Consider the following 14,662-nt stretch of genomic DNA (forward strand, 5'->3'; position numbering starts at 1 on the left):
CCGTACAGTGTGGCCAAAAAAAAATTATGTTTATGAGTTATAATGAACTTGTTAGAACAAAATTCTTATTTTGTACCGGTATTTTCCTTGGATTTCTTTTATAATCCTACCTTCCTAAGGGATTTTGAAACTGTGTGAATTTACAGACACTCAAACACATATGTTCATATGGTGTATAAACCAAGGCACATGTGTAACTAGACGGGCACAGGAAAGGGTTACAACTTAGAAGTCAGTGAAAGAATGAAAATCAAATATTTGTGTAACTGACTGCATGTCACAGAGGGAAGGAGGGCAGACGAGATGGATGGTGCTGAGGTGGCAAACTGACAATCTAATTTCCTGTTAAGGAACACTACACAGCTATCGCCCTTGCTTGCTACATCACTGTCTACTTAAGTCTGCCTATATGAATAAAAAAAAAATTAAGAAAATCACTGTCTCATTGGGAAATGCAACAACAATAATAATATTTAGGTCTCTCTCTGTATATATGGGTGAACTGAAAAATACTTCTGATGTTAACATTCAGAAAATTTTTTTCTTTACCTTTTTTCTTTTGTCTTTGGTTAATGACACAATCAAGAGAGCTGCTAACTACATTTTTTGAATATTTAATTTTCACTAGCTGCCTTAGACTAAGAGAGAATGCTCAGCACCCATCTGATCTGTGAGGAACTACAGAAGGTAAGTTGGTCCCAGATGAATGGTGTCTGTGCCTTGCCATGGCAGTCAAGTTCAAGGATAGTCCTATTGGAGACCTCATTCCCTGGGGCATAATCTATGGCTTAAGGAACAAGGTTGTTGCCAAATATCTCAGGAACCCTCTGCAGAAGGCAACAAGATTATGCTGGTATTTCTTAATTTGCATCAAATCAGTTCCTAAGGGATGCTTCCACTGCTTTACAGAAGTGAACATAAGAGACAATATATGACTCATGGGCTCATAAGAGGTGATGGATATATTTTTGGTATATCCTCCTCCAAGCTCCCAAGTAAATGAAAGCAATGTCCAAATAAGCTAAAGAGAACAGACAATGTATGCTATTGAGAGATTCTGATGAAGAGAATTAAATAAGAAGTGGCTCTGGGAATGCCAATTTATTACTGAAGCAATCAGGTTTATTTAGTATCTACAGTTCAAAGGCTTGCCAATGGAATTTTGCCATTTACTGTCTTTCACATACTTTCTTTTAATGTTTTCTTTATATGAAAGTTTCTAGCATTACTGAGAAAGATGTGAAATAACAACTGTAAGGGTTTATGAAGTATCAAACAATGCATCACTTCACTAAAGTTATCCTACCAGGAACTCAGAGGCTACAACAGAGTCTATGGCCGGCTTACCACAAGCCAGATAAGACTCTTTACATGTGTTGTCTCTTTTTATCTTCATATAAATGTAATAAGACAGATCTTACTGCTGTTCATGAAGAAATCACACTTGGGACAAGTTAAGTGACTAGCCCAAGGTTACTGAGCTAGTAATTGTAGAGTTGGAATTCAAACCTTTAGAGTGCTCCGCAAATTCATAGCAAAATGCCTCAAGTCCTGGGCAGACCAGTTTTGATTACTGGTCTGGAGCTTAGGAAAGATTAAAGGTTGGGCAGAAGCAGCCCAGTGGGTCCATAAAGAGCCCATTTGCACTCAGCAGCACAGTTGTCAATTCAAGCACTGCTATCCATCCCTCAAGCCACAGGCTCAGTACCCACACTGTGAATTGAGAGTTTAGCTTTCTCTTCCTATGCAAGTCCTGATTCAAAGGCTTTTATTTGGGCTACAGTGTCCTTGTAACTTTCATGGGGACTTACATATCCAATGGAACAGCACAATATGAAATCTTACTTTGGCTAAATGGAAAAATGTCAGTGTTCTGGAGGACCATAGGTAGAGGCTGAAGGTATTATAACATCAAAGCAAACACAGAAGTTTGTTAAGGGCAAGGTGCGTTGCGCAGATGCTGTGACAATGCAGCTCTTGCCCGGCGAGTGTACCTATGAACAAGAACCCAATCTTTTTAAGTTTCAATGTTACCGTAAAATGGGGGAGATGTCACATTTTTTGATTTTCTAAAATCTACTCTATCCCTGGGCTTTTCCATTTTGACAGATAGTACCTTTATTTTGAAAATGAAAGCCACTCAGTCATGTCTGACTCTTTGTGAACCCATGGACTGTAGAACAGTGATCAATGCAAAGAAATAGAGGAAAACAATAGAATGGGAAAGACTAGAGATCTCTTCAAGAAAATTAGAGATACCAAGGGAACATATCATGCAAAGATGGGCACAATAAAGGATAGAAATGGTATGGACCTAACAGAAGCAGAAGATATTAAGAAGAAGTGGCAAGAATACACAGAAGAACTATACAAAAAAGACCTTCACAACCCAGATAATCATGATAGTGTGATCACTCAACTAGAGCCAGACATCCTCGATTGTGAAGTCAAGTGGGACTTAGGAAGCATCACTATGCACAAAGCTAGTGGAGGTGATGGAATTCCAGTTGAGCTATTTCAAATCCTAAAAAATGATGATGTGAAAGTGCTGCACACAATATATCAGCAAATTTGGAAAACTCAGCAGTGGCCACAGGACTGGAAAAGGTCAGTTTTCATTCCAATCCCAAAGAAACGCAATGCCAAAGAATGTTCAAACTACCACACAATTGGAGTTATTTCACATGCTAGTAAAGTAATGGTCAAAATTCTCTAAGCCAGGCTTCAACAATACGTGAACCATGAACTTCCAGATGATCAAGCTGGATTTAGAAACGCAGAGGAACCAGACATCAAATGGCCAATATCTGTTGGATCATTACAAAAGCAAGAGAGTTCCTGAAAAACATCTACTTTTGCTTTACTGACTATGCCAAAGCCTTTGACTGTGTGGATCACAATAAACTGTGGAAAATTCTGAAAGAGATGGGAATACCAGACCACCTGACCTGCCTCTTGAGAAATCTGTATGCAGGTCAGGAAGCAACAGTTAGAACTGGACATGGATAACAGACTGGTTCTAAATAGGAAAAGGAGTATGTCATGGCTGTATATTTTCACCCTGCTTATTTAACTTATATGTAGAGTACATCATGAGAAACAGTGGACTGGAAGAAACACAAGCTGGAATCAAGATTGCCGGGAGAAATATCAATAACCTCAGACATGCAGATGATAAAACACTTATGGCAGAAAGCAAAGAAGAATGAAAGAGTCTCTTGATGAAAGTGAAGGAGGAGAGTGAAAAAGTTGGCTTAAAACTCAACATTCAGAAAATGAAGATTATTGCACTTCATGGCAAATAGATGGGGAAACAATGAGAGACTATTTTTTTGAGCTCCAAAATCACTGCAGATGGTGACTGCAGCCATGAAATTAAAAGGTGCTTGCTCCTTGGAAGAAAAATTATGACCAACATAGATAGCATATTAAAAAGCAGAGAAATTACTTTGCCAACGAAGGTCCATCTAGTCAAAGCTATGGTTTTTCTAGTAGTCATGTATGGATGTGAGAGTTGAACTAAAAGAAAGTTGAGCACCAAAGAATTGATGCTTCTGAACTGTGGTGTTGGAGAAGTCTCTTGAGAGTCCCTTGGATTGCAAAGAGATCCAACCAGTCCATCCTAAAGGAAATCAGTCCTGAATATTCATTGGAAGGACTGATGCTGAAGCTGAAACTCCAATAGTTTGACCACTTGATATGAAGAAATGACTCATTGGAAAAGACCCTAATGCTGGGAAAGATTGAAGGCGTGTGGAGAAGGGGATGACAGAGGATGAGATGGTTGAATAGTTATCACCGACTCAATAGACATGAGTTTGAGTAAACTCCAGGATTTGGACAGGGAGGCCTGGCATACTGCAGTCCATGGGGTCGCAAAGAACCAGACCATAACTCAGCAATTGAACTGAACTGAACTGGACTGTAGCCCTCTAGGCTCCTCTGTCCATGGAATTCTCCATGCCAGAATACTGGAGTGGGTAGCTGGTCCCTTCTCCATGGGATTTTCCCAACCCAGGGATAGAACTCAGGTCTCCCACATTGCAGGTGGAGTTTTAACAATTTAAGCCATCATGGAAGCCCTTCATTTTATCAATCCACAAAATTCAGAGTTATGCATGACTTTTCTTTCTCCCTGATTATCCCAAAAGGAATTAATCATCAGTCCTGTGGATTGTTTACCCAATATATCTCAAAGCCATTTATTTCTTTATCACTTCGGCTACCACATAGTTCAAGCCACCAGCATCTTTCTCTGAACACTGTAAGAATCTCCTATTTCCTTGCTTTAGAAACCAAAGAAATCACAATCAATATAAACTGGATCATGTCATTAACCTTTTAAAAAAACCTTCAGTGGGGACTTCCCTGGTAGGTCCAGTGGTTAAGAATCTGTCTGCCAGTGCAGGGGACATGGGTCCGATCCCTGGTCCAGGAAGATCCCTCAGGGAAAATAAGCCTGTGCACTACAAGCACTGAGCTCCAATACTGGAACTACTGAAGCCTGCATTCCCTAGCTCCTGTGCTCTGCAACAAGAGAAGCCACCTCAATGAGAAGCCCATGAACAGCAGCTAGAGAGTAGCCTCCACTCGCCGCAACTAGAGAAAGCCTGAATGCAATAATGAAGATCCAACAGGGTCAAAAATAAACAAATTTTTTTAATTAAAAAAAAAGAAAACCTTCAATGGTTTTCCATTACATTCAGGGCAAAATGTAAAACCCTTAAGATGACCTACAGATCCACCATTGTACAACCTCTTTCACCTTGTCTGGCTCATCCAGTGCCTTGTCCACTCCACTCCCTTTTTCACTCCAGCCACCTGGCTTTCTTTCAATTCCTCAGTTCACTTCACACGTTCTATCCTTCCTGCATGGGAATCTCATCTCCTGTCTTCTTCCTATGGCCAACTGTATTTTTCAGGTCTCAAGTTCAATGTCACTTCCTCAGAGAATCTCTCTTGATTCTTAAAACCAAATAAGGTCCCTCAATATAGGATATCATAATATCTATACTTTACTTTCACAGCTTACAGTGAATATTATTAATAAAATTAAATATGTATTATGAGCATTTTGTTTTTAACGTCTGACTCTTCTCCTAGACCATGGCTGCTGTGTAACCTGTCATTAGCAAACAGGCTTTACATGGTGTATGCTCAGTAAATATTGTCTGAAGAAATAAATGGGCTGATGGGAACATCAGAAGTAAAATTATGAAAATATCAATAGAGTTCAGCAAATATTATTTTTCTTCCTTATGGAAAAATAGCTAACAAAACCCAGTGTCTTTAAATGAATAATAATAACAGCCCATTAAAGCTTTCATGTTTCTTTGTAACAGCTTGAGAAAAGGTACACCTTTTTCACAGTAGCCTGATAATTTACATGTAATATTTATCAAACATATGGCAACATGTTATATATTAATTACTTTTATGCAAAATAGATACATATTCAAAATTATGAAGGAAGAAAGTTATTTGTTGAAACTAGACTAAGCCTTGGTGGCTCAGTTGGTAAAGAATCTGCTTGCAATGCAGAAGGCCTGGGTTTGATCCCTGGGTCAGGAAGAACCCCTGGAGAAGGGAAAGGCTACCCACTCCAATATTCTTGCCTGGAGAATTCCATGGACAGAAGAGACTGGCGGGCTACTGTCTATGGGATCGCAAAGAGTCAAACACAACGGAGTGACTAACACTTTAACTTTTCAATTTCAGACATCCAAAAATTTTAGATGTAGTGGAATTGATACCATGCTTCCCTAGTGACTCAGATGGTAAAGAACTTGCATGCAATGAGGGAGACCTGGATTCGATCCCTGGAGGAGGAGGAGGGCATGGCAACCCACTCCAGGATTCTTGCCTGGAGAAACCCATGGACAGATGAGCCTGACGGGCTACTGTCCATAGGATCGCAAAGAGTCAGACATGACTAAAGCGACGAAACATGATGTGACATGACAAATTTTATAGGTCTTTTGTTTAAAATTTATAGTCTAGCACTAAAATAGTATCAATACTTTCATTTTAACTTTAAAGAAAAGTTAAGAGTAGTTCAGTCAGAATTCAATTTCATACAGTTAATCAAACATGCCACTCTAGTCTTATAAATAGTATCTGGCACTCACTTGTTTCTGAGGGGTGCCAGTGGGTATCTTATTGTTTTCTATACTACTGAAATTTGTGTTCCAACAAACTCATCTCTAAAGGTGAGATGTCCTTGGAGGTCACTCATGTCCTTTCCCTAGTGTATGAATGAAACAGCCAGAGTCCTGAGAAGTTATATGGTTTGACCAAGGTGGCACAGTCTGTCTGTGCAGCAAAAAAAAAAAAAAAAAAATTGAAACTATAAATCACAATGATCTGCTACCTCTCTTTCAAGAAAGTGTTCAGCAGTAGGAAAATCAGAATGTACAAATATTTGATGTTTATTTAATGTCCTGTATGTACACTTTGGCCACCTTATGCGAAGAGCTGACTCATTGGAAAAGACCCTGATGCTGGGAGGGATTGGAGGCAGGAGGAAAAGGGGACGACAGAGGATGAGATGGCTGGATGGCATCACCGACTCAATGCACGTGAGTTTGAGTGAACTCTGGGAGTTGGCGATGGACAGGGAGGCCTGGAGTGCTGCGATTCATGGGGTCGCTAAGAGTCAGACACGACTGAGCGAGTGAACTGAACTGAACTGATGTACACTACAAAGAGCAATACTTGGGACTCAAGGAAGAACAAAGAGAACACCATCGGTCACCACCTGACTTATCTCTTCCCTGAAGCTCACTCCTCAACCACTCAACTGGAGATGGCAAGCCTGGGTGGAATGCTCGGAGCTGGTCACGCATCACAGCAACAGGTATCATGCTTTAGTCTTGGATGTCAGATGAAAAACAAAAAAGGATTTGGCTTCTGTGGTTACTAAATGTACGATAAATTAAATAAGTGGGAGGAATGACTTATCTTTAAGAATATAGTATTGTTTTGTTTTGGCTCAGAAGGGAAATATGTATATGTATAGTATATGAAGTCATTTCAGCCATGTCTGACTCTATGTGACCCTATGGACTACAGCTCACCAGACTCCTCTATACAAGGGATTCTCCAGGCAAGAATACTGGAGTGGGTTGACATGCCCTCCTCCAGGGAATCTTCCTGACTTAGGGATCAAACCCGAGATTCTTATATCTCCTAAACTGACAGGCAGGTTCTTTACCACTAGTACAAAACTGTGAAGCCTACATATATACATACCTTCATACATATATATATATGTGTATATATACACATATGTACAAAGACCATATATAGCTTCATTAAAATGTGATCCAGATTCTTATAAGCATCACAGTGTCTGTGAGCTCACCTTTTGGCAATGTCTGCAAAACTCCATTATAAGTTAAATTTGTACAATTAAAATCCATCCAATATGAACAAATCAAGATCCTAAGGTGGCATTACAGAATGTCTAAAAATAAATGCTGCTTTGCTTTTAGGAACATCGAGTAACAAAAAGTAGGTGAATTATATTGGTCAAAAGTGTTTAAGGTTGATAAAAATAACTATCATTTTGATTATAAATCATTTATTTGTATATATATGACAACTTATGTTCAAATTATGTTTCTGTAAAGTCATTTTTCACAACATTTTACACTACAGTGTTTTAATATACACTTTCAGAAATAACATCAAAACATGATTTCCAGATCTGACCAAATTACCATAAATTTCCAATTTTTAGGCTCAGAAACAGTACAATTATGTTGTATTAATACCCAGACTAGTCATTTTCCTTATCTCCCTTAAATTCGGCACTCCACGCCCAATGCTCTACGTCCTATTCACTTTAGTTCAGGCTCTTACACATCACAGCTAGGGGGTTTCTGAGCCCATCTCCCTGCTCCCTGTCCTGCCTACTGAAATCCACTGTCCACTAGCTGCTAGCATGGCATACTCTTCTGCTGCCCTTTACCACCTACCTCCCAGCTCAAGAAGACTCAACCCACTCCTCACTAGACCACTTTAGTACGAATCAAGTCTCCCTCTTTCTCCTAATGCTTCCTAACAGATGGTCTTCTCTCCCCATTGTCCCCCAACTCTTATTCTAGTTGTCATTTCTGTAGTGGCTTATAATATGCCTCTCTGGGATCCTGGAATATCCTCTCCACAACTCCCTGCCACACACGTTTCTAAAACCAAGACATTTTATGACCCTTTAAGGCCCACTTTCATCATCATGTTCTCTGTGAAACTGTCAATACTTATTCATTCATTTCCTTTCCAATACATAAATGAAAGAGACATGAATCCCTATTCTTAAGGAACTATAAATAAAAGTAACAACTAGAACAACAGAGTGTATTGTATTGTACTTAACACATGCCAGGAAGTAGTTTAAGTACTTCAACTTATTTGAAGTTGAAGTTCCTTTACTCATTTAATCCTCATAAACCCCCAATAAAGTAGTTACTACCATTATACCCATTTTACAGACAAGGAAATTGAGGCTCGGAGAAATTAAATAACTTGCCAAAGATTATAATACTAGTAAAATACAGATCCAGGCAGAACCACAACCTGTTGGAAATGACAGCAAGCATTTCATGACTCAGCCAAAAAATGTGGGTAATGAGTCCTACCATGCAAGCTATTGTGTGTGCTATATAAGAGATAGAAAAAACAGTAAGAGGAAAAAAAAATCTATGCTTTATTTTGCATTTCTACTACAGCCTTCTTGCTAATCTTCTGACTGCTTATGACTTCATGTTTAAATCTGCTTCCTTAACTAGAATGTCTACAAAGTGTTTACAATACTGGGTGGAAATTAAATAAATACGTAAATAATTCCAATATAAGACATAGAGAAGTGCCAGGAGAGATTTATAAACAAAGTTCTCGATCCCACTTGGGACTGGGATGCGGGAGTGGAGAGTTGGGGTTAGAGTCAGGCTTAAAGGGAGAAGGGAAGGAGCTAGAAAAGGCTACCTGGTAGAGTTAATCTCTGAGATGCCAAAGTGACTCAGCTGAAGAAAGATCATCTCAGACAGAGGAAATGCAGGGACAGAGGAATGAGCGAGAAAACTGAGGTATCTCCCATGGCACAAGTCCTGCTTGACTGAAACTTAAAAGCGCCAGGTGTGAAGAGTGGTGGACCTGACTAGAAAGCTTGTTGAAACCAGATTATCAGGGACCTAAACCGCAAATGGAAAAATCTGGACATTATTCGTGAAGAAAGGGGTGTCCTAGAAGGTTTTTGACTTGACAAAGCACAGAGCTGGAATGGTGCTGTAAAACATTTACTTTGTGTGCAATAGAAAATTTAAGAAGATGAGAAAAGCACAGAGGTGGGAGCAAAAGATGGAAGGATACAGTTTGTGATGGAAGCAGCCATGACAGAGCTTGGAGCTGGATTCTCTCTCAGCATGTGAATGATTCTCTCATTGTTCACCACTACACTTAATTACCTCTATTTATCATTTTGGCTTCTTCCTCTGATCCCTGACTTAAGCAATGAGTTCTCACTGAAAGTTCATGGGCTGGACTGAGACCTCAATATCTTATACTGTAAGTACAGAACCCATGGTACTTATTATCATTTAAAGCATGTGGAAGTAGTTTAATGACTAAGTATTAAATTGTTAATTACTGTGAAATTGAATGAGAAGTGCTGCACATACAATATCATTGTTCAGCTCTACAGATACATGATTTGACCCTATCTGATAGCCCTCATAGCAAAAGATACTATGCTGTGTTGGTATAGATTATTTTCAGATCAAAGAGTCTCACTGCAGGAGTAGGCTGAGTCATCCCCTAATAATAGTTTGCAGCCTTTCAAATTTGTATCTGAAGCTCTAAAAATTAACTTATTTTTCTGCTTTTCTTGAATTAAGTGATTAACAAGGTTCAAGGTGAATGAACAATTTTAAGTCTTGGTATTCAACTGGCTAAGTCAATGGGATCTGACAATAGGCCTCATTGTCTCCTCTTCATGCTCTCAGAGCTTAGAGGTAAAGTAGAACAAATTCAAAAAGGCGCCACCTCAAATGTACACAATGTACTGTTTTCTACGCTGGTACCTTTTCTAAGATTTCTAGCTACAGGAAGAAAGAACACACACACACGCGTGCACACACACACACACAGAGTAACAACTTGCCAAAACTAAAGACATCTTGTGATTCCACAGCTGATATCTCAGGATCACTTTGAGGGAGAGGAAAGTTTCCTGTTCAAAGTTTCCTGTTTCATGTATCTGGATACAAATGACTAACTGACCTAGAGATCTCTGATATCTCAAGTGTCAGAGGTCTTGGGGAACTATGGCCTTGCAAGGTCAAGACGACAGAAGGGGGGAAAAAAGATGGAAAAGCAAAGAAAAATACTTCCTGGATTTTTAATTTCTTCCTGCTGCTTTTTAAAGATCAAACTCTAGGAAAGAAAAAAAAATTGCTTAATTTGAACTTTTAAAGGAAAGTTGGGAAAGTAAAAGCATCTCTTGATTTGGATGTTAAAAAGGTCTGAGGAGTTTGCCCTCTTTCTCTCTTGGGCATTCATTTATCATTCTCAAGATGTCACTATAGAAGAAATAATACTTTCTGTCCTACAGACATCCTTGTGATACTGGAAGACTGTCCCAGAAACCAGGGTTGTAAACATGTATATTGAGAAACATTTATTATTAGCATGATCACACATTTATAAAGGCATAGCTTAAAGTATTTCTTGTTTAGTTTATAATAAAACTTGATGCCATGGAAGAGGGGAAAAGAAGTTTGGAAGATTCATGTTGACAGAAAGTCAAGATAAAAAATTTTCATAACTCTAGCCTTCTTAGTTTTCCTCCATACTTTACATATTTGGGTTCCTAAATAGAACATGTGCGTGCTCAGTAACTCAGTCATGCACAACTCTTTGCAATCCCGTGAACAGGGGCCTGCCAGGCTCTTCTGTCCATGGGATTTCCCAGGCAATAAAACTGGAGTGGGTTGTTATTTCCTTCTCTAGGGGATCCTCCCAGCCTAGGGATGGAACTTGCATCACTTTCGACCCCTGCATTGGCACGCGGATTCTTTCCTACTGTACCACCTGAGAAGCCCTAAATAGAACATACAATAAAACAAAAATCTCTCTATCACAAGTGAGATAAACAAAGGACTCCCAATGAAATGAAATTATTTCTTAGAGCTTTGGTTACTCTAACAAGCAGATCTGTATAAACAAGAACAACAAAGAAGAACAAAAGCTTCACTATTGTCGTTTAAAATTGGATCAGAAAACAGAGAGTCAATTGAATGGCAGTGCTTCTTAGACAACCAGATTCTATCCCCAGCTCTTCAACATTGTTATCTTGCCTAATGCTGTCACCACGGGATACTTGTATTCCCAGGGTTTCTTCATCTTCACACCCACTAACAATCCCTCTTTTTTTCCTGAAGAAACAATACTGTTTTTCAAAAGTTCAACCAGGATGAAGCTTCTGGCACCATGACAAAGTCTAGACAAATGAATTAAAAGCATCTGTCTAGCAGTCACAATATTTAGTGCCTCATTAGATGAAAGGGGAAAATGTTCCACAGAGGTAATCTATCAGGAAATACAAGCCATTTTCTCTGGTTAGATTTGTAGTCCATCTACCCAGAGATGCTCCTGGCATTTTAATTTTGTGTTTAAAGCAGAGAATTGTTAGAACCATGGTAGTGGAATGGACTTAGTGCCCATTAGTACAAAGAGATCATAAAACAGAGACTATATCCATAGAGATGAGAACAAATACTAGTAGACATACAGTTCATGCCTTTCAGACTTGGTCCCAGTAAAGACATTTCTTGGTTTCCATTAAGGTCATTGAAAAATGGAACTATTGCTATTTCTTACATAATTAAAAAGCCCTTTTGCATAATAACACAGATAGAATGATATTAAACCAGTGAGGCTGAAGATCCTTTGTAACCCAAATCAAAGAGTGACATTTTTGAAAAAAAGCTACAGATTAATCCGACATGGTTCATTCTATTCAAAGAACAAAAAACAATCATTACACTTTCTATTTTCAATTACACTATATAATGCTTCCGAGTTTGTTATTTCAGCAGCATACTTCACTTGCAAAACATTTCTCAATCTGCTGTGAGTGCTAACTTGGAGACCATTGAGGCAGGAATAAAAAAAGTTGCTAAGTACAAAAGCCCCATGTTCCTACTCTGGCTTATATCTTCTGAAAAAGCTATCAAAGTTATTAATATTTTAACAACTGTATGTCAGAGAATTCCAAACTTCTAGAAATACTTTTACTCCCTATAAAAAGACTGCATAACAGAAAATAAAGACAGCAATACAAAGGGAATATGTTTTGCAGGGAAATGTGAATTTATTGAGTTCAAGTGTCAAATAATGGGAAAATGTACTTAGTTAGTTTTTTACTAGTTAAGTCTTTCTGTATTGCTTACCTGTGGTATGACTCCAAAGGCCTTCCTCCATTGTTGCAAAGTAATTGAATCCCAAGACACACCATCTATTTGGATTTCTCCTTTGGTATTCAGCAGTCTCAAAAAAGCCAGTAACAAAGTGCTCTTCCCTGATCCAGTTCTTCCCAAGAGGCCCACCTAGAATATTAGAGTGATGGAATTACTCCTGTGACACATAGATACAATACCATAAATGCAATCTGATATTATACATGAATTTTAAAAACCCATGGAAAACATTTTTTTTTAATCATCACCCAGGAAGTCTCACTTATTCATTCAAAACTTTGTACATACTTCCAATTCTGATTAAAACTGATTTGGAACACAGCAACTCTGGAAGACAATATAGAAACTGGCCATAAGGGACTGGATCCCTGATGCCGAGTTCATTTATCTCTGATTTTTACTAATGGCAAAAAGGTTAAAATAAGGTCCATTTCACATCGAAGAAAACAAAGGGTGTCTTAAAGCACATAATTTTTGAGAATGGGATCAAGCCAGAAGCAGAGACCTACAGCTTGATCTGCTGCTGCTGCTAAGTCGCTTCAGTCGTGTCCAACTCTGTGCGACCCCATAGATGGCAGCCCGTGAGGCTCCCCCGTCCCTAGTCAAATGTGAATACAAGCTTGAAGATGAATAAATCCACAGGAGTTCTAACATTCATATACTGTCCATAATAAAATAGGTGAATGCCAAGTTCAGGCCTGACAAGACGGAATAAATTCAGTGAGCTACACATTATCTCAAAAGACAGGTTGGGCCTTGCCACTTCTCAGTGGGTAAGTACCTGGACAGTTGTCAAATCAACTTCTTCCATCCATTCTGATTGGCAAGAACAGAATTTTAGGAAGCAAAAGGGATATTAAGGGAAAGAGAAAAAATAACCTGTTCCTGTGACTTAAAGACTCTACGAACACAGCACGGAACTGAGAAGGCTGTGCACTGCAAGGTGACAGCGAGTGTTTCGGGTGGCCCACACGGAGCCGGCTCTCTGACGCCAGCTCAGACCAGCACTTGGAGGAAGATGCTCAGAGCGAGGCCATTAATGAAGCCCTGAATAAACTGCTCAGCATTTAGTGGCACTGAACAGTTCTTTCTTTCCCCTTGCATTATTGCTATTTCTTTTTTCTCATTTTGCCTTTTTACAAGAGAGCTGAACAGTCTTGTAGAATCAGGCTTTTTACACCATTTGGGGTAAACACTTTCATTTTGTTTGGTGTTTGACTTTCCAATCCATAGCTAAGTATAAAATCAAACATGATTTTCTGAATTCTTACTCTCAGTTTCTATATTTATCTCATTACAGACTAGTAACAGTTTCTAAATCAGAACTAATTAGGGACTACAATAAATGCTTGAGAGCATACACAAATCAACAATAGTAATAACATACTGAATACCAATTAGGAACTTTAACATATTAAATACCAATCAGAAAGGCCTAGGAAGTAAACTAGGACTTTGGGGTAAGCCAATAAACAATTGTGATGCATCTGCCTTTCTGTCCATTATAAGAGCCCTATAATGGGACTTGCACACATGCCTATTTTCTGAGACAACAGAAATCAGATAAACAACATGTTACACATGAACACCCTGTTGAGGTTCTTCATACTATGGATCACAATTGGTAATTATTTTATTTATTCTTTTCTTGATTATTGCTTGTGTTCACCCCAAGAATATCAGTTCAACAGGATAGGGTAATCCATCTTGTTTTCTATTGAGTTCTCAGCACCTGGCATAGTGGTTGGTTCACATAAGTGCTAAATAAAAAACTTATTTGGACTGACTGAGAGACAGTCAGATGAAAGGATGGATGGATGGACAAATTGGGGGGTGAGTAGGTGGCAGATAAATGGAAGAAATGAAAGAAGGGAGGGAAGGAGGAAGACGAAAGAAAGGAAGGAGGAAAAGAAGAGGGAAGGGCAGAATGAATAAACTTATTTAGTAGAATATGAATAAACTTATTATAGTAAATCTAAACAAATAGATATAGTCAATTTTGGTTAACTCAATTTAAAAATCTTGTTGAATTTTATATGCACACTTCTATTTCTGAATCAGCCCATTTTGTACAAACACATTCACCATACTTGATGATTTTCCAAACACAACAGTAAAGCTTTGTAGAAGCAATCTGAGTATGCCTTGTACAGGGAGGCATGAACAAAAAGAAGGTAAGGGAAATT

General features: G+C 38.7%; 1 protein-coding gene across 2 annotated transcripts in view; it reads right to left on the reverse strand.

Annotated features, from left to right (window-relative positions):
- Positions 1-14,662, reverse strand: part of CFTR (CF transmembrane conductance regulator) — a 318,734-nt gene that overhangs the window by 119,935 nt on the left and 184,137 nt on the right. For both annotated transcript variants that reach the window (XR_009735898.1, XM_061414023.1), the window contains exon 23: positions 12,450-12,605. Coding sequence is in view for 1 of the 2 variants with exons in the window: in XM_061414023.1 (XP_061270007.1) it covers positions 12,450-12,605 (156 nt within the window). In the remaining variant the exon portion in view is untranslated. The remainder of the gene's footprint in view (positions 1-12,449; positions 12,606-14,662) is intronic.

This window comes from Bos javanicus, chromosome 4 (genome assembly GCF_032452875.1).
Source record: "Bos javanicus breed banteng chromosome 4, ARS-OSU_banteng_1.0, whole genome shotgun sequence".
NCBI classification, from domain to species: Eukaryota; Metazoa; Chordata; class Mammalia; order Artiodactyla; family Bovidae; genus Bos; species Bos javanicus.